The sequence below is a fragment of the Palaemon carinicauda genome, chromosome 20, assembly GCF_036898095.1.
Source record: "Palaemon carinicauda isolate YSFRI2023 chromosome 20, ASM3689809v2, whole genome shotgun sequence".
Taxonomy (NCBI): Eukaryota; Metazoa; Arthropoda; class Malacostraca; order Decapoda; family Palaemonidae; genus Palaemon; species Palaemon carinicauda.
Window position 1 is genome coordinate 63778492 of NC_090744.1, and position 21816 is coordinate 63800307.

A 21816-nucleotide genomic window follows, 5' to 3' on the forward strand; every position below is an offset into this window, starting at 1 on the left:
TCTTCAAATAATTTTTGACACCTTCAAAAAATCCTAAATAATACCACTTGAAAAATATAAGTGTGGACTGCGTCTTTTTCAGATTTTCAGTAGAAAAAACTCAAGTAAAAATGTTTTATAAGAATAGCAGATGGAAGCAAATTCAAGAATTAATCTCACATTGGGTGACGTTCAAATCAAATTCCAAGATAATGTAAAATTTTTGGTACTAATACAGTATTCAATACCCACCTCATTTGGAAAGCACATCAAATCTAAATGTAATAATGCTCTCAACCTAGAGATGTAGTAGTCTCATACGGTATGGGGTGCAAAGAGATAAACTTTACTGATGATCTGTAAAGAATTTGTCTTATCGAGAATAGTTTATGGTAGCCCAATATAAGGATCAGGATCTGAAACTACTCTTGAATTCTTCAGATCCAATACACACTAGCATTGCGAAGTGCATCAAACATCTTATCCACCAATTCTCCAATAACAAAGCTCGTCAATCAAAGAGATATATTTATAGACTATCATGAACTGCCATTTCCAATAACAGCAAATAGGCCACTACAATCGACAAACATCAGAAAGAACCTAATTCAACCATCTTTCTCCTCCACCTTTGTTCATAAAGAAAGCAAGAAAATATTCTAATTTTTTTCTTTTTTATCAAAGTACAACTATACTCAAATTCACCATAAGCAACATACTGTATGCTGTAACATTCAGAGGAAAGGACCTCATTAACGGATTTTGAGCGAAGCGAAAAATCTATTTTTGGGTGAGATAGCCATGGCGTCCTGATGGAAGGTTCCTGTTTGGTAGCTTCCTTGGGTATAAGACTACTAAGATATTCCCAGAGAATTTAACCACAGGTTATCACAGAATTCTAACTTCTGGAGCGAGTATCTCAAAGGTTTCCCTTTAAGACATCGTAATACAACAGGGGACACGCATGTCTGGTCGTGCCACATAGCTATCTCCACCCCGAACAGAGTTAACGCTTCGGTGTGTAAGGGCTGAGAATAGCTGGGAGCCGTTCCACAGCTAATCTCACTCGTGGCTACTACTGATACTCGAGACGTAAACAAACGGACGCCATTGCTCTAATGACGTCACGAGCGTCTTTATCCTTTGTTTAGTAGCTGCCCTACTTAGACGGATTTTCCCTTGTGTGAACTTTATCGCTTTGCATCTTCGCTATGTCGTTACCTTCAGCCTCGCCTTCTTCTGGAAAGTTGAGTACAAGGTTCCAGTATTGTTTAATTAAGCTCTGGCCGTAAAGTAAATATTATTTCGCGAAATAATTGATGTTTTGTGGCAGAGCTGTGCCTCTACCGGACCCGCCATTTTATGGCGTCGTTGTTGTTTTGCATGTCTTATTTAGTTAGCCACAACAACGCTTCCGGCCTTATAGACTAATCGATTACATTAGTTTATTTAGTCTTCATAGCTAGGAACTTTTATATCGTGTTTAGACGCTTTTTATCGGTCATCGATTGACCTCATACCAGTCGGCTACTATAGCCCCCAGGCCAGGAGCCTATATACAAGTGTTCATGCATGATTTATCAGTGATCCTAGACTAAGTTATGAAGATAGTGGCATTATTATTTTACAATACTTTTGACTAGTGATGCAAATGTTTTCGCCTTCAGGGACCATATAGGGGATAGGCTAGTCAGTGATTCTTTCTAGCCTAACCTAACCTTAGGACCCCTATATGCTTCCTTCATCCCCTGCCTTGGCACTCCCTCTAATTAGCCTTGATCCCTTTTCTGAGTAAAGGGATTTATTGTCTAATAGAGTATTATATCGCCTCTCAGTCCTCCCTAAAGGAATGAACCCCCTTTATACAACGATAGCTCTAAATATTCAAAGGGTGCTAGGTGTCCTGCAGTATTTTTTGACAATATATGTCTGCATCATTATTTCTAGCAGAACTGTATGTGATTTTACTAGATAGAGTAAAATACCAAGTCTATTATTTACTCCGAATCTAGAAGTGCCATACTATCCCTTAAAGATTTTGCACATAAGAACCAACTAGTACAGTACAGTGATACCTCATGATACGAAAGCTTCTGCTTACAAAATTTTCAAGCTGCTAAACGAGATGCGTAGAATTTCTGACTCACATCGTGAAAAATCTTTTGCGCTACGAAATTAGGTACAGTACGAGAGCCCGGCCATCTTTGAGACTGATTTTAAAATCCGTGTACCACCAGCCTGTAAACTTGCCACCATCCTCTTGCACTTCCATTAGTTATCTCCCTACTCAGATGATAGTTACCACCATAAGATCCTGCTCTCCTATTGGTCAGCATCTACTGTACTGTATCCCATCATGCATCTACACATTGGCGTTCCTTTACCATTTTGTTTCAGCATCGGTATAGTACGCTTTAACTTTGTGTTTGTGATTTCGCTTTTTTCGCTTTCGTGACTATTGTACTGTATCGTGTTGTGATATTTCCCAAGAAAGTTGCTGATGTGCAGGGAAAGAAGAGAATGATGCTTTCTGTGGAGACGAAGATGGAAATAATCAAGAAATACGAGGCTGGCATCCAGTTAAGTGTGATCGCGAAGGAATATAGCCGAAATCCGTGTATGATAGGAATGATTCTGAAACACAAGGAAGCCATCAAATCTGCAATACCTAGGGGCGGGACTTTTCTCCAGCAAGAGGAGCCACATCCACGATGAGATGGAGAGACTGCTGCTTGTTTGGATTAAGGACAAGGAAATCACCGGAGACATGATCACCGAAACGATAATTTGCCGGAAGGCCAGCACCATTTATGGTGATCTCGCGCGTGCTCTGGATATCGAAGCAGGCACCCCTAGAATTCAAGGCTTCTTGTGAGTGGTTTGAAAAATTTAAGAGACGGTCTAATATTCATTCGGTGATGCGTCATGGAGAGGCTTTGAGCTCAGACACGAAAGCGGCCGAAGATTTTGGTAGGACGTTTGACGAGTTGACTGTCCAGGAAGGCTACAGTCCCTAGCAAGTCTTCGACTGTGACAAAACTAGGCTTTTCTGGAAGAAAATGCCTCGTCAAAAGTACATCACGGTGGAAGAAAAGAGGCTACCCAGGCATAAGCCTATGAAACACAGGCTTACCCTTGCACTGTGCAAATGCCAGTGGGGATTGTAAGGTGAAATCCCTGCTGGTGTATCAGTCGGAGACTCCTCGTGCATTCAAAACCCCCAAAGTGATTAAGGAGAAGCTTCTGGTGATGCCAAAACCTCGGTAACAAGAATCTTGTTCACTGAGTGGGTAAACCTTTGTTTCGGCCCTACTGTGAAGAAATTTTCAGAAGAGAATCACCTCCCCCGGAAATGCCTGCTGGTGTTGGACAATGCCCCTGCTCACCTATAACGTTTACAAAACTTCCAGAAGGCTAAAATCACTGTCAGATCTGTGCTCAGACAACATCTACTGTATAATGTTTAAAATGCTTTCAGAAGGCTAAAAGATATCCTAGCAGAATTTCACTTCATCACCCTTCGTGAATTTTGGAAGGAGCATTTCGATGTTGTGATATGCATCAAAATCATCGATACAGCTTGACGGGAGGTTTCGAGGTGCACCTTGAACTCTGAGTGGAAGAACCTGAGGCCTAATCCCGTCTCCGCACAAAATTTCAAGAGCTTCCATGTAAGCCGAGCTTAAGCCGGTTCCGAAAAAGTTGACGATCCTAAACCTGTTGTACCGTCTGAGGTTGCTGAGATTGTTACATTCACGATGTCCATCGGTCTGGAAGTTGATGAGGCCGACATCAATGAGCTTATCAAAGAGCACCTAGATGAACTTACAACGGGCGACTTGAAGGAGTTGGAGACCATGTAATAGAACAAAGTTCAGGAACAGTTCTCCAGCGGCGAGGAGGAGGAAGAGGACCATATGAACACAGCAGAAGAGGAAGAGGACCATATGAACACAGCAGAAATTAAGTAGATTCTAGCTTGCTACCATAAAATGGCAGCTTTTGTCGAAAAGACACATCCAGAAAATATTGTCATAGGTCGTGCGCTTGAATATATGAATGACGTTTGCCCGAGTCATTTCAGGAACATTTTAAGAAGCAGGCAGAAACAAGCTTCTTTGGATAGATTATTTAAAAAGAGGCCTTCGGTACTAGTAGGCCAAGAGGAAGCTCAAAGTGATCCAAAAAGAAAGAAAAGTGGCAGTGATGAAGAAAATACGTAATTAAATTTAGAAAATACAAAACGTGAAGTAAAAAAAAAAAAATACAAAATTGAAAAAAAGCAAAAAAAAAATAAATTTAATTTTAAGTTTATTGTAAAGTTACGTTTAAATATTTTCTGTCATTTGTTAATGTGTTTCCTAAAATTAAGTGTTAATGTGTTTTGCCATTTATTGAAATGCTTTGCAAAGTTAAGTGTTTATGTTTTTTGCCACTTGTTAATGTTTTCTACCTTTTGTCATCCTTCTCTACCGCCTTGCCACTTCGCTCTGGGACATTGCCTCACTCCAAAGGTAATGTTCCACATTTTTATTACTTTATTTTCCATTTCACTTTGCTTTGATTTACTCTTTGCTCTAATTATACATTTACTTTTCTTGATATTAACGGTTAGTTATTATTGAATGATCCAAATGGTTCCGTTTGATTAAGTTTAGTCATATAATAAAAACATTTAATGTGGTATTTTGGTAGGGCCTGGAACAAATCAGGCTATTTACATGGAAAAGGTGACTCACACTGCAAAAAATCACGGTACGAAAGCCACTACAGAACCAATTAATTTCGTGTTTTGAGGCATTATTGTATTAGAGATAAGAGATAAGATAACAAATTCTAAACCAAAGTGATAATTATTGAAATATGCTGGATTCTGGTCCATGTTGGAGTATAGCAGCAGATGCTGCTGCTAAATCAGCCATAAATCTATCACAACTCCTCATCAAGAACAATATAACTACAAGATGGCGAAATATTTGGAATAATAAACGTGAAAAGAATAAATTGAAACAAATAAATTGTCTTGCTATGGGAATCTACAAGTCACAAGGATAAAATAACAGAAGTAATTTTGACAATATTGACTATTGATCATATAAAATTAACCCATGGACATTTTATATGCACACCTCACAAAACAGTTCACAAATGCAGTTATTGTAACACTACTTTAGCTATTCAGCATACAGTGTATTTTAGCTGAATATACAGTACTGTTTTTAAAACACATTGATTCATGTTTTGGTCAAACAACATTATCTGACATTTTATTTAATTCGAAGTATTTTTCTGCTTTTAAGATTTTAATCTTTTCAAGAAACACAGTTTAACTTATTTTTTTTTTTTTATTAATCTCATTGAATGTATATTATCTTCCGAATGTATTCGGACCAACTTTGTAAGAGTCAAGTTTGACTCATTGGTCTGGTAAGTTTCCACCCCTTGATAATAATTATCATTATTGTCATCATCCCCTGTACAACCAACTAGCCTCTTCCCTGGCTTTCTCCTGAACTAAGAAGAAGTTCCCTATAGCACTTTGCACAGTGAACTTGGATAGCAGTTATTACTATCACATAAGAGACATTGTAAAGGAACCATGCTTTCAGTGTTATTTAAATCACAGTAATGGGTTGCTGTGGCCTGGTTGGTAAAGTCTTGTCGAGGATTAATTTTTATTTTTTATTTTTTGTTTTGCCAAATCCAGAGAGAGAGAGAGAGAGAGAGAGAGAGAGAGAGAGAGAGAGAGAGAGAGAGATGGGTAGTTAGTGTATCGATTGTTTGTTGTGAGAAAGACTGTTGGTTTAAATGAGATTGTTTGTTTATGTTTTTAGTTAGGTTACGACAGTGATGAATGTCTTGGGTGAATGCTTATTTTGATTTGACTGCAGCTTAAGGCAGTTGCGTGTGTGAATGCTGGATTATCATTTTTCGACCAGCGTGGAAGTGATTATTTATATTCCGAGTAAGTACAGTTTCGTTTATCTTTGCTTGTCGTGATTGTGAATGATAGGATCAATATATTATTTATCTTTAATTATAGTGCGATAGTTTAGTTAGCTAGGAGTGTTCATAAGTGTTTTCTTTTTTATTTTGGCAGGCCGTGATTCCTCCTTTGGAGAGAGTTCCCTTGAATGTTTACTCGAATTTTGATGACTTGGCTTGTAAAAGGAACTTGATCAGGCTGCTGAGATTTCGATAATTGTTGATGACCCAGACCGAATTAAATTCAGATTGCTGTTGATGATGATGATGATTACGCTCACGGCCTAAATCAATTAATACATTTTTGTGTTGACTGAGTGTCAGTGTTGCCATAGTGTGGCGTTGCAACCGAGTTGTGGTGTTGGGCTTTAAAGGACTGTTAGCCCTTGTGTGGACGAAGGTGTCCACACACATATATTATATGTTCAAGTATTTTTGTTTGTTGGATTTTGTTAGTGTTAAGTTTTAGTGATTTATTTTGAGATTTATTTGAATGCAGTTTATTTTAGTATTAAGTGATTATTATAGTTATAAGTGTAGTGGCTGGTGTTTTTCTTTTCGTTAAATATTCTAGAATATAAGGAAATATAGTTTTAAGGTTATGTTTAGTTTTTTTTAACTTTTGTTAAAGAGTCTGGTATAGATAACGTAAGGGGAAAGTTTTTGTTGAGACTAGTGTCTGTAGGTGTGATTCAGGGTGTGGGGCTTGTTTTTTAAACATCCCGCCACAGTCTCTGCCTGGTGTTTGCCAGTCGGGGGTTTGAGTCCTGCTCTGACTCGTTAGTGCCATTAGTGTCTGCAATCTTACCATCCTTGTGAACTAAGGTTGGGGAGTTTGGGGGAGCCTACATGTCTATCTACCGAGTCATTAGAAGCCATTGCCTGGCCCTCCCTGGTCCTGGCTTGGGTGGAGAGGAGGCTTGGGCGCTGATCATATTATATATGGTCAGCCTCTAGGGCACTGTCCTGCTTTCTAGGGCAATGTCACTGTCCCTTGCCTCTGCCATTCATGAGTGACCTTTAAACCTTTAATATCCCTTCCACAATACACTAAGGAAAGGCAGATCAATATAATGATTTTTTCTTTAATTCTTTTCATATACCTTTACAATATATAATCCTTAAGACTAATGTCAGTAGCCCTCCTTCAGTTTATGAAAAAAAATATAGAAGTCTTTGTGTAGAGCTGTGCATTTCACATTTAAAGCTTCATGGTGTTTGGATGTTGTGTGCATGTGCATATAGGAAACTGCACACAAGTCTGAGAGGAGGGAGAGCACTGTTGCTCCTGCAGTGCCAACTTGGTATGTTGGTGGAAGATAGCTTTTTTTTATTTACTCCATGTGTGCTGTGCTAGAAAATTGTATGCCATATTTTTCATGTGATCAAGTCAAGAATTAGATTATTATCCTACTTCCAGCTATTCTATTTAATCTATTTTTTTAGGTTCTTTTACAATTTTTCTAGGTTCTCTTGACAATTCCCATGACTACATCAGAGGCTGCTTTTCAACACAGAAAACAAAAAGTTTTCCAAGAAGCACTAGGAATTAAGAAAAAACTAAATGCACTTGCAGTGCTTTCAATGGAAAAAAAATCCTCTGTTGTCATGCAGAGATCAAAGAGAAAATTATTGATCTTTTCACACAAATTAAAATAAGAGAAATGGATTTCATTTTTAAATGAAGGGATCAAGCTTGAATAGTAACAGTTTAGGTTACAGTAAGTAAAAAAAAAAAATGATTTTTTTCTTTTAAGATTCTATCGAGTTTCCGAATGAATGTTCTTATCCTGGTTTGTTTCCTTTAAAACAATATTAAAACAAAGGCTACAAATTTTCTGGAGCAGAACCCCAAGTAATTTTAACCATGAGCTACCACTGATGCAGATAATGAACTTCAAGAAATAATTCCCTTGCACACTCCACATAGCAATTGCTAAGAAAATCAGGAGTAGGTCTGATCAGTAGCCGGTGACTGATGAAACTGAGAAGACAAGGAGAATGGTGTGTCAGTTACCAGTTGCCGTTATAATAACTATTCCTTTTACAGGTGAAGGTCGATTAAACTAAGCTTCTGAAGAGGAAACAATATGAACATCAGGGGAAGCTCATAGAAATAAATATCATTACTAAAGCTAGTGGTTTGTTTGCTGTAAAATACTTGTACTGCATTGATATAATTTTTGAAATTCCAAGTGTATCACTTCACATCCTTTGTGCAAAGAGTATCCTGTAATATCCTGTTTTTATTTCTATTTCATAGTAACATGTGAGGCTGGTCTATGTAGAGGATTCAATAGTCACCTGAATGCTGTGTATGCGGGAAGGCAGTTTATTCGCCTGTTGATACCTTATGGATGCCCAGAGCCACTAGAAGCAGAGGCTTTAAATATAGTTAATCAACAGTTATCAGGAACATTGAGTTCAGAAGATGTATTCATCCATATTCACCATTTAGTGAAGGAATACTCCAGTGGAGCCTATCTTACAGAGTTTGACAAGCAATTCATCAAAGGTGAGTTGCTATTTTATTCATATTTAGATACATGAATTGTAAAACAATTTTCATCTTTGAGTAGAAGCTATTGTTTATGTTTGGGATTCAATGCCTGGTTTACATTGTTACTTAAACCTAATTCTGATTACATTAAAAACAAAACATGACTGAGTGAGAATTTCCCATCCATGGGAGTTCCCACATCTTACCATCTTACCTACCATCAGTGCCCATACCTAGTCATTACACAGTAATAGGAGCATGTGCCTATCAGAGGGCCTAAGAGAATGTCATTCCTAATAAAAGATGTATTTATGATACATAAACCCCATCCATAAGGTTTTTATATTAATATTCCATCCATTGAAAGTTTAAAGTTTGTAATTTTTCATATACAGTATACATTCCTCTTATTTTCTTAGCATGAAAGGCAGAATTAACAAAGTTTGTAGTATTCATGTTGTTCATTGGTGGTTAGAGGTAGTCTGTCTGGCTATTGCTCTACCTATATTACATCAGTGTAATTTTGATTTTACCAGTGGAAATTATTATTGAGGGTGTATGGAGGGCAACTAAAAGATTTAGACACCTGTTGGTGGGATTTACAGTATGACTGGTGATGGTTGTATTATTGAGTGGTGGACCTAAGCTTGTACTGTTTGTCTGAATGAAGGAAGGTTTCTGAATAAATGGCTAAGAGGAAAAATTCTTCCATTGTACATACTTTAGGAAAATGTTTAAGAATTTAGGGGTCAATTAAGTACTCTGTAGGCTATACTGACCCAGGTAAGTTGGTTTGTAGGCTACAATTTCAGTTGAGAAAGTATGACACTTGACGATGATTTTTATGGGAAGAAAAGTGTGTTAATCTTTTGTAGCATTCATAGAGATAAAGTGAATACCATTATGGATGTATGATATAGGAAAGTTATTTATAGTAAATGAAAAACCTTGTCATGTATGCTAAATGTGCATTAGAATATGCAGATGAGAGTGAATGATTTTGGTGTAAAAGTGGAATTGAGACAGAGGGGTATTCTATTTCCATGACTATAACTAATGTATCGAGGTGAAGGAAATTTTATTATATCAAGAGCTTATCTCATTTGAAATATTTCATATTTCTACTCTCAATATGCTATCCAAGAATTTTTTTTTTAAATGAGAGGTTTAACTTCCACATATAAATGCTGCAATATATATATATATATATATATATATATATATATATATATATATATATATATATATATATATATATACATATATATATATGTGTGTGTGTGTGTGTGTGTGTATGTGTGTTAAGTATGGAAAAAAGGTTTCATATGCTAGATCATGAATCCAAGGAACTATATTTAAGATATTTGGTTTTTATCATTGTTTTATACTATAAAATTTCTATGATTTGAAGTTAACTTGGAATACTTTATTACACTGGATTTTTATTACTATTAAAAGATTATTTTGAAAAGAAATAGATAGGAAAAGTCTACAGTAGTACTAAAATGGCCATATTTGCTCACATGGAAGAATACCCCGGGCCATAGATGCTCACCTTGTGTTGGACTACAGAAGTGAAGTATTATCTAAAGGTTTTTGTTTACAAAACATTGAGTTAAAGATTGTTTACGATATGTTTATCAACAAACGGTTCGAATTTTCGTCATTTACGTACCTTGTAGCAATGATGTACGTGTTTATACATGTCCAGGAAGTGTGGTAATATTAAAGGGATTTGTTTACAAAACATTGACTACGTGATCATTTGTTATTATAAACAAACAGTTTTAATTTTCATCGTAATGATGTATGCTGGTATATGTCGTCCAGGAAGTGTAGTATTATTTAAATGGATTGGTTTACAACAGATTGATGGCCAGATTATTTCTTGTTATCAACAAAGGTTTTGAATTTTCGCCATTAATGTAATGACATACGTGTTAATACATGTCCCGGAAATGTGGTACTATATTAAGGGATTTGTTTACAAAACATTGTATGTGTTTATACGTGTCATGGGAGGGATTAAAGGGATTTGTTATGTTTACAATAATTGCCGTTTGTGGTTTTAAGTTATATAAAGTAATGAGTGTGTGTTTTGACTGCTCTTGGGTTCATTGTAGATTACGTATACAGGTCACCGCGGTTTGTGTAAAACCATTTTGCAAAAACAGTATTTCCGGTGCAAGGAGGCAGGTGTTATGTAGAAGCCTATACAGTAATCTTTCTCTCTCTACACCCGAGTCCCGCTTCCCACCTGTCATAGGATAAACCCTCGTCTACCTCTATCCACTTGGGATATTTGCATGGATAGGCCTAAAGAACCTGTCCCAACCTGCACAGGACGTGCACCCTCATATTTTCAAATCTAAAGGTGAGCCTGGTCTGCCAGCTGTTATCTCGAACGCAAGAACGTGCGTAAGTTTGCAGCACTGCTGAAAAATAACATCACCACGTACGGAAAACCTCCAGTAGAAAATTGGTTTTCAATATTTTCCCAACAAATCTCTCTCTCTCTCTCTCTCTCTCTCTCTCTCTCTCTCTCTCTCTCTCTCTCTCTCTCTCAGAGAAGACAACACATTCCAGCTGTTGCCAGACATATTTGTGGGATAATCCTACAGACTTGTTGCATCATGTGTACTTACAACACCCAAATGCTATACATTACAGAACCTCGTAAGAGACAAGGGTGTTATTCTCAATAAGGACAGTGACTATAAAGGCTTATTCCTTATGGTAGTTATCTTGAAGGAGGCCAAGTAATCACTCAATATGCACCCATAAAAATGAGCTTTATACCTGAGTTTAGCCATCACTGCAAATTCGATGCCCTGCATATATATCATACAACATATACCAATAAAGATATGTATGCAAAAGTCTCTGCTGAATCTAACAACCTTCGATTCTTGAATTAATTTTGTTCACGCATGTTTCATGCAATATCCAAAAAGTGATCGTACAGTACTACTATCTTCTAATGAATAAGTAGTGGAATGTACGCCAAGATTTCAAGAGTATATCACTGTTGCATTGTTTATATTGATAATAACAACAATTAAAGCATCAGTAACAATATTAAAAATTACGGTGTTAATGATAACAACATCTTATTGTATTCAATTGTAGTGCACGGTTTACTTTGTTGATGAGAGAGAAAATCAATAATATGCATTTAATTTATTCATTTTAGAAATGGAAGAGTTAAATATTCATTCCTCGCCAATACAGCTATTTAGCTTATCATATTATTCATAATGTTCCTTTACCATATAATTTTATCAACATTAGAATATAAAATGAAAGATAGATGGATGTTTTATGCTATCCGTATCACTAAAGACGTATGTTAAGGGGCATATGAAAATTAGTTCCATATATGTCAACTCTTTACCACCTAATATCCTTCACACACATACACAAGCACGCACGCTGGCACAGACACACACACACACTATCTTATATCTTCTTTGGAGGATTTTTATTTTAATTAAATGTTTGAGTGGGAACTTAGTCCGGGAAAGTCTCCCTGTGGCAGTTACGCAAAGTTCAACAGGTGTGGATGAGCGCTTACATTCGTGGCACAAACACCCTGTTAATGACTTTACTGCCACGGTTTACTAACCTTCACTCTTAAATACAAAAGGGGGAAATTTTACTGTCCAGAGGCCGGAGAACTTCACACGTGAAAATAAAAGTAATTTATTGGCCTACTCTAGCTTTGTCAGGTCTATAGTCATCTCACTCTTAGGCTCTGTTTCAACTCTGTCCCAGTGACCCCAGAGAGATGCTGGACAGGTATCTTACGTTAATGCAATTAGAGACAATAAATAAATGTGAGCAGTGGAGTATAAAAGTATAAAGTAAAGTTAAATGGGGATCTTCACCTTCAAAGCACTAAGTTAAAGAGCGTACACTCGCTGATACCAACTACCTATATCCACAGTGGGTTACTCTCAACGTCTTGGGTACTTCTGATCCGTCCCATAGTATAAATTGGTAAAATTAATATAATGGGGTTAAAGATAACAAAATTTGTAATCTATTTCAAATGATTTATTACAGCAAAAAGGAATGGAAGTAACTCAATGATTTATACACAGCAAAATTAGAAATTGGAAAGAATATCAGTAACTCAATTATAAGTTATTCATATGACAAAATGAATAAGTGAAACGAGAATCAGTTTACAACACAAAATATTGAAAATATGAAACGGAATTAACTCGTGGGATTAACCCTCAAACAGAATAAATATAATCAAAATATTCTGATAAACAATTTGTGCAGTAGGCTGCTGTGAGGTCCCAACATGTGGTCAGTAACCTCAAGCAATTACCAAGACCAACAAAAATTATGAGTACATTAATTTCCATGCATGCAGCCCGAAAGATGTAATGCCAGAATAATACCTAAACTTAACTTATGAGACAAATAGAAACTTATCAAAAGGGGGAATGGCCATTAGTTGAACTCACAAGATTTTATATGTTGTGGGCGCCCGTGTCCTGAAAGTGGCGGTCTTCAGTTTTGCTTCACTAGGCCTACAGCACTTATTTTGCGGAGTCAATGGCCCCCTCCAACTAGCCCCCAGACTGGAACAGACGTGCTGTGGAATTAGCTGCTTTTCACTAACTCTGGTTATCTGCTTGACCTCCTCCTACGTGATCTTGGTTAGTTATTGTGTAAGGGGACAGGCTATTGATGGAGAGTGGGAGCACGAGGTTGACATTGGAGCCTGACTTGGCAGCTCCGCTTAGTACCGTGGCCTGTAAGTTTGTGAGGTCGAGTTCAGGTCAGCTGCGTCCTCCTTCCTTCCCCCAAAAAAGCGTATCTTGATGCTTAGGCCTATGGTCTTGAGGTGCCAACTCTCATTTAGGACAGGCTTGAAATACTTGTGACTTGTGAGTTTTAAGCAATACACTTATTTAGAATACAAGGAGAAATCTTGCAACTCCAGGGGACAAAGATAATCCTAACTCTAAACATCTGGCATACAAAATAAAAAATGAAACTAAAATGTAATTTAGTAAGTTGGCTTATGTGTGTGGACAACCATACCTCCTAGACTAGCAGACTTGAGTTGTAATTGAGAGATTTAAAATATCTAAATACTTAAGGTAAAATAATGAATACAAAAACACAAAAGTATTAATCTTGAGACACTCGCTTAAGAAAGAATCATTACTCACATTTTTCCCTGCCGTGACGTCACAAACAATAACAAAGTCTACGTATAAACTATGAAGAAGAAGAGTAGTGAAGAAAATTCTTCACATGTTCCTTACTTGTTACAAGATCCATTATTGCAATCAAGTATATTTCTACAAAACCAAAATGGATCTAACTTCGTCTTATAATAATGAAAATCGTTTTAAAATGGGGGGTGTGTTAATATTAGTTTTATTATTGTTAATATTATTATTACTATTAATATAATTACTATTATTTTTATTTTTACAACCTAAGCTTCAACCTTAGTTGGAAAAGGAGGCTGCTATAAACCCAAGGGCTCCAACTGGGGAAATTATCCCAGTGAGGAAAGGAAACAAGGTAATAAATAAACTACAAAAGAAGTAATAAACGATTAAAATGAAATATTTTATGAACATTAATATCATTAGATTAAAGCTTTCATATATAAGTTATAAAAACTTCAAAGAACAAGAGGATGAGAAATAAGATAGCTTAGTGTGCCCGAGTGTACCCAAAGATCATGGAACAGAAGCTATGTCACTACCCAAGATTAGAAAACAATGGTTTGGTTTTGGAGTGTCCTTCGCCCAGAAGAGCTGTTTACCATGGCTCAAGTAACCACTGAACAGTTACAGTTCGGTAGCTGACCCCTTAAGGGAAGAGGAATTATTTGGTAATCTCAGTTTTGTTAGGTGCATGAGGAGAGAGGAGAATATGGAAATAATTGGTCACTCCTTTTTACCTCTTTTCGTCTTCTGTTACTGAACTGCCCAAGTTGGGGATCTTCCGAAGTACTGCTTATGACCAGGATTCTTCGGTTTGGTTTTATGCCTAATTCAAATGGAAAGGTAGATTGTCTTTTGAGAATTAACAGGACTCAATTCTATTTACTACTGGTTAAAAAACTTCGAGGAAGAATCACGATATTACTTTTTGAAGATTCAAGTTAGCAATGTGTGAAAAAATGATTCATCAAATAGCCCGCTAAGTTTAATTAGATAGAAATTAATCAGCCACTCCCTCTCCATCCATCATTACACATTACTTTAGTGATGTTTTTGGATAAAAACTAGTTAAAATTGGGATTTAGGAGGGAATACAGTTAATGAATGTTTAGTTCAGTTGTGATATGGCAAATATTTTCTCTGTCCTTTTGTATCCATTACCTCCTTGATCCTTCGCAATATTTGAGTACAAAAGATAGTGAGCGAATGAGTCACATATGTTTGATTTGTGGATAATGAAGTGATTGGCGATTAGATAATGTGACATTATTATTGTTTTAATATCATTATTCATGTCAGAAACTGCAGCCTCCAATCATCATCTTAGCTCGAAGCAACCATTACTCTACTGATTTTATTGTTTTGATTTCTTTACGATCTATAATGGAAGGATATCTTCCGTAACTGTGAGACACTAATATTAGGGTAATGAAAATGAAGTAAAATTTAGGATAAATTTCACGCATACACTTCTTATAACTTGTGATAAATCCTCAAGCACAAACATGCAGTGTCTTTTATTCGGCTATTAATTAACAGATATATGTGGCACTAATTACCCATGAGAAACATTTGAGAAATATTCACTATGACTTTTATATATTTTGCTTATGCTTGTTTATGTGACATTCGACATCATATGTTCTCTAATATCTCATGCCATATAATACCCATCATTATTCTTATGTTGCTTGGGTAAGTAATAAATAACATTTTGCAGAATATTGTAACCTAAGAAGGAAACCAACTATCGGTAGATGTATCCCGTTGGTGGTTCCTTCACCTTTTCAAGATGAAGATCCTGACTCATGCCTGTGACAAAATTATGACTCCAAGAAACTTTTGCCCACTGTTTTTCCCTCTACCACTTTTCACCCCCACCTAGTAATCACACGAGCTAATCGATTGTTTGCTCCAAATGAACTGTACTGTATATTTCAAGTGAAACTATGTACTAAAAATTACAATCAATTCAAATTTAAGTTGGATTCTTATTGTTGTCTTAGAAAGTTTTTTTTTTTTTGCAACCATGTCTTCCTTGAATTTTTTTTTTTTTTTTTTTTGCAACCATGTCTTCCTTGAATTTTTTTTTCTTTTTTTTTTTGCAACCATGTCTTCCTTGAAAGGAAACGAGGATTGGTTGTCAAAAAGAATTATATAAATGAGAAGCATAAAGACAATTTGACTAAAACAAGAACCCTTTGGCATTGTGAAAAATTCTACAATGGATGTCGTCTCTTTTTCACAATGACTATAATACAAGTAAAACGGTTATACTTGCTACGGTTGGTAGTTCTTCACATGCTTTACCTAATGCAGAAATTGAGAGCCGAAGATGTATAAATGCCATGAGAGACAACGTGGAGAACTCCTGTGTGAATCTATTACTTCGATTCACACTAATCTATGGAAGTTGTGTGGGACCTGCCTAAGAATGAAACTATGGCACAAACAAAAGTTACATATATTAGGCGTGAATATTCGGCAAAGAAAGAAAAAAACCCGGCTATTGAAAAAAGATTAGTGATAAATTATAAAATGGAAGATTTGTAACATTTTTATTAGTGTACTTCAATAACATTTTATTATTATTATTTTTAATTGCAGAGAAAGGTAACAACTCGCAGTAAAACAAACAGGGCAGTCATAAAATTGAAATGCATTGGTTGGGCGGAGGGTAAAATTATAGTGTAGTGAAAATTTAATGAGTGAAAATTTGGTGGGAGTGGAAATTTAGTTGATTGAGCCGAAGTTTTATAGGGAGAATTTTCGGGGTGGTTTTTTCGAAGGCTGGTGGGTTAGATTTTACGGGTCACCGGCCTCCTCCACCCCGATACTGGTAGATGGCCAGCACACTTTTCGTCGTGTGTAAATTATTAACACTTAAAACATCTGTGCAAACTGAAATGCGAGATTAGGTCAATGAACCAATCACATTTCCAGATTGCATTACGCTAAATATCCCTCGGCATGCGTTGCATATTTTCATTGGCGTGTGTTACATATATTCTTTTAATTCCTGTTCTGAATTAAATTAAGGATATCTCTAAATACTATAACAATTGTTCTATGAAACTCATCAATACTGATATACTTCTTAAGTGTACAGTACATGAAACAAAGCTGCGACACTGAGAATTTTTTCCCCACGTACAATGCTTGTTACTCTGCTCGCAATTCAGTGCATTTTGTGATCAACCTCACTCCAGAAATAAAATGACTTAGTCTCCTACCATATAATATCAATAAAAGCTGATCTTTATCATAATTATGATTCTGAGTTATGCTTGCTATTATGCTTTAGTTTACCGTATAGTAGAAGGAAGACTGAATTTTACGATATAAGTCTTGGCATCATATGGTTTAAATACCAGGCATAGGAGCAAAAATGCAAATGTTTTGTCAAAAAATAGCCGAAAGTCAGAGGTTTCGCGTTTTTGCCAATATCATTTTTCTGGGTCGACCTGTGACGCCCGGTGAAAAGGGTCCTTCTTATCTCTTTTTCTGATATAAATACTTCCAAATATACCAGAGAAAGTTAAAGCATGGAATGCAGAGGTTACTACCCTCGCGCGAGCACCCTAAGGGTGTCGTGTATAAAGATAGGGCATGTGAAAACCACTATTCACAGGTCATCTTCCATTTAGATCAATCCTTCATCAAAAGGGGGAGCCGCCTTAACGGCACTAACCGAACCCACCTGATCCACTCAGCGACGCCCGCCTCGAGCGCCATCTACACATCCTTCTTTTGGACTTGTACTAACGACTATTGCTTTGCTTTGTGTCTCACTTTTTGGCTTTTTTTTGTGGATATCTTCACCATGGCTGAAGCTCTCCTTACCCCTACGCCAATGTTAAGTACCATAGATTGTTTTGACAGTAATTTTAGTACCGGGCAAGTTTGTGTTAAGTAATAGGAAGTGTTTTAATGCGTTCGGCTTTTTGCCTTCCCGAGGCCCACGCGGCCATTTTTGTTGTTTACGCTCAGTGCATTTCAATTTTGCTTATTTTGTTGCCCTTTTGGTACTTTTGTCTTGCTAGGTTCATTTAATCTTATGCTAAGATTTTAGGCTGCGTGCCTCTTATGTTGAACCGATTTATCATTATTTTTGTTGGTACTTTTTAGTCGTTTACAAGTCCGTTTCCTGTTAACGAAGGATAGTGTTCGGGGTTTTATTGCAGTTTAGTACCGCCACCTTGGTCGGCATTTTTCGTTACGATTCGATATGTTTTTGACTTTTATACCATTCCCCCTTCACTATTCTTCGTTACATTTCTTTTTTATTATTAATTCGGACAGATGTGTTTTATTTATTGTGGAGGTTCGTGCTTTGTTAGATTGATCGTTGTAACCGCCGAGTGCGAGAGGCTGGAGTTCCCGTTTTCTTTACCATAGATTCGGGTTCTCCCTCTCTCTATCTCCCCCTTCTGGAAATTCTGCGTCGTAGACGAGTTTTTTATTTACAAGGTTACTTCGTTCTTTCTTGGCTTTTGGTTTGTTATTAGATCCTCTTCATGTTAGAGTCTACTATAAGTTAGTTGGCCTGCCTTGCGCTGCCTCCTGTTCCCCCTCCCCTTAGTCCCACCCTCTCCCCGCTCCGGCCTTGGAGTTGGGTCAGGACATCCTTCGGACTCCGCCATGAGTTTCACTATATGAGCCGGGAACGCTCGCTTACCTAATTATCTGGTGTGCCCCTTCGACAGGGAATCCTCCCATCGTTGGCTCTCCGCACCTTGACTCCAGCTACGGCCATTTATTTCACACGAAAATCAGATATATCTCCTTCCCCACCATTTTTGTTTTACTCTCCGGTACATCCTGCCGGAGATCAGTTGGGAGATCAAGTTACTAAATTGTTATTACTGTATCCCTTAGTTGGGTTAGGCAAGAAATCTTATGTGTTCAAAGTGATGCCATTCGGCCTCAGCATCGCCCCCAGGATATTTACAAAGCTAGGGGAGACGGTGCTAGAACAGCTCAGGAGCCAGGGAATCATGGTGATAGCTTATCTGGACGACTGGCTCATCTGGGCACGGACGATTCAAGACTGCCACAAGGCTACAACCAAAGTGGTTCAGTTTCTGCACAAGGTAGGATTCCAAGTCAACTTACAGAAATCTCGCCTACAACCAGCAAGCAAATTCGAATGGCTAGGCATCCACTGGGACCTCACAAGTCACGAACTGTCTCTTCCTCCCAAAAAGGTCAAGGAGATAGCTTCAAAGACAAGACACTTCATCAGGAACAAACAGATTTCAAGAAGATCCTTAGTAAGAGTTCTAGGCTTACTCCAATTTGCTTCAGTGACAGACCTCTTTTTGAAGGCCAAACTCAAAGACATCAACCGAGTTTGGAGAAAGAGAGCTACAACCCGATTACGAGACAAGATATCGAAGATCCCCTCAGTCTTAGTTCGACGACTCCGGCCATGGTCAAAACCAGAGAACCTCTCCAAATCGGTCCCTCTGCAATTCCCTCCTCCACGGGTGACGATTCACACAGACGCGTCTCTCAGTGGTTGGGGGGGCTATTACAAACACCAGATGTTTCAGGGCTCTTGGTCCCCTACGATGAAACAGTTCCACATTAACATGTTAGAGGCCATGTCAGTGTTACTGACCTTAAAACGACTATCCCCTCAACGCTCCACTCACATCAGGATAGTCTCCGACAGCACGGCAGTAGTTCACTGCATAAACAGAGGCGGATCAAAATCTCCCAATCTAAATCAAGTCCTGGTCACAATCTTTACCTTGGCAACCGAAAAGAACTGGTTCCTGTCAGCCACTCACCTCGCAGGAGTCCAGAACGTGATAGCGGACTCACTATCCAGGACAAAACCACTAGAATCAGAATGGTCCCTAGGCATGAATTCATTCCGGTGGATCTCCAGACTGGTTCCCGGTCTCCAGGTAGACTTGTTCGCGACACAGCTCAACCACAAACTTCCCTGTTACGTGGCCCCGAACCTGGACCCTCAGGCTTGTGCTATGGACGCATTAACCTTGGATTGGAACCGTTGGAAGAAGATTTACCTATTCCCTCCGGTGAATCTTCTGATGAAAGTTTTACCGAAGCTACGCTCCTTCCACGGAAAGGTGGCTTTGGTAGCACCTCAGTGGCCGAAAAGCAGCTGGTTTCCTCTCCTCTTAGAGTTGAAACTTCGCCCGTTCCGGATCCCATTCCCCAGGCTGACCCAAGTGGTCCAAACACGGACTGTGTCAGATTCCTCAAGGATAACACAAACCCTAACTTTGTGGATTTCATGAAATTTGCAGCCCATAAGGATGCAAATATTGACTTGGAAAATGTCCTCTTTATTGAATCAGACAAGAGAGACTCCACGCTTAGACAGTATGATTCGGCAGTTAAGAAACTAGTGGGATTTCTAAAAAATTCAGAAGAAACTCGAATGACCCCGAACCTGGCCATTTCATTCTTTCAGTCCCTTTTTGACAAGGGCCTCGCAGCTAGTACTATAACCACGATCAAATCAGCTTTGAAAAAGATCTTCTATGTGGGTTTCAATATTGACCTCGCAGATTCCTATTTTTCATCCATTCCAAAAGCCTGTGCTAGGCTCCGACCTTCTGTTCGTCCACAAAAGGTCTCGTGGTTTCTGAACGACGTCCTCAAGCTTGCGTCAGACACTGATAACGAATCCTGCTCTTACCTATCGCTTCTTAGGAAGACCTTATTTCTCACAGCCATGGCCTCAGGTGTTAGAATCTCAGAATTAGCAGCTCTCTCCCGTAATCCTGAAAACCTAGATTTCCTCCCATCAGGAGAAGTCCTACTCTCTCCAGATAGAGCTTTCTTAGCCAAAAATGAGGACCCACAAAATAGGTGGTCCCCCTGGAAAATTATTCCTCTACCCCAAGATGCTTCTTTGTGTCCTGTCGCTACGCTTCAGGCCTTTTTAGCTAGGACTGCATCACGCTCTTCTGGCCCCTTGTTTGTCAGGGAACAAGGGGGTACTATTTCCATCCAAGGCATCAGACAGCAAATCCTTTATTTTATCAAACAAGCTAACCCGGAATCTTTTCCACATGCACATGATATCCGGGGTGTCGCCACCTCCATCAATTAGTTTCAGAACATGGATTTTGATGACCTTAAGAAGTACACGGGTTGGAAATCCCCGATGGTTTTCAAACACCACTGTTTGAAGGACTTGCAGGCCCTTAAGTTTCCTACTATTGCCGCTGGGAGTGTCATCTCCCCCAATTAATTTCTTACCTTTCTTCTTTTCGTCCTCCTCTCGTCTTTCTCCCTCCCCCCTGCCACTCTCACCGCGATGCCTCTCACCTCGGTCGGTGTTTTAGCCTCATTGCTATGTTTTGTCGATGGGTTAGCCCCATTATTATATTATGTCATGTTGCCTTGGTCATGTTGGTAGCTTTTATTTTGGATTGTACAGTGAGCCCTCGTTTATTGCGGTAGATAGGTTCCAGACCCGACCGCGATAGGTGAAAATACGCGAAGTAGTGACACCATATTTACGTATTTATTTAACATGTATATTCCGACTTTTAAAACCTTCCCTTGTACGTAGTACTGTTAAAAAACTACCCTTTAATGTACAGAACACTTAATGCATGTACTACAGTACCCTAAACTAAAACAGGCACAAATATTAAAGGCGATTCTATATCATGTGTTTTCTAAACACGCCAAAAAGCACGATAAAAAATGGCAACCAATGTTTTGTTTACGTTTATCTCTGATCATAGTGAAGAAACAAACGCATTTAGTGTACACATCTGTGTATAGGTTAGTTTTTGCATCGATTATATTGATTATACAGTATGTTGATTTTGTTATTCCCAATGTTTTACTTAATTTTTCTTAGGACTTCCAAATGAAATGTTTTTCTTTATGGGCGGCGTCATAAAGTACGCTTCATCTTCGATCGTAATAAACAAACGAAGGCATTTAACGATATTACCGATATAATATTATGTACAGTAAAAGCTTTTAGAAAATATGTTATTACAAATATTATTTACCGTATCTATATAAAATCATACATACGTAGCAAAGCAGGAAAACAATTTACAAGAGAGAGAGAGAGAGAGAGAGAGAGAGAGAGAGAGAGAGAGAGAGAGAGAGAGAGAGAGAGAGAGAGAGAGAGTTGTTTTACGTATG

At 38.0% G+C, this 21816-nt stretch overlaps 1 protein-coding gene across 1 annotated transcript in view; it reads left to right on the forward strand.

Moving 5' to 3' along the window:
* LOC137659845 (extracellular tyrosine-protein kinase PKDCC-like) overlaps positions 1 to 21816 on the forward strand; it is a 173157-nt gene that overhangs the window by 95680 nt on the left and 55661 nt on the right. The window contains exon 3 of the mRNA XM_068394629.1: positions 8228 to 8479. Coding sequence (XP_068250730.1) covers positions 8228 to 8479 — 252 coding nt within the window. The remainder of the gene's footprint in view (positions 1 to 8227; positions 8480 to 21816) is intronic.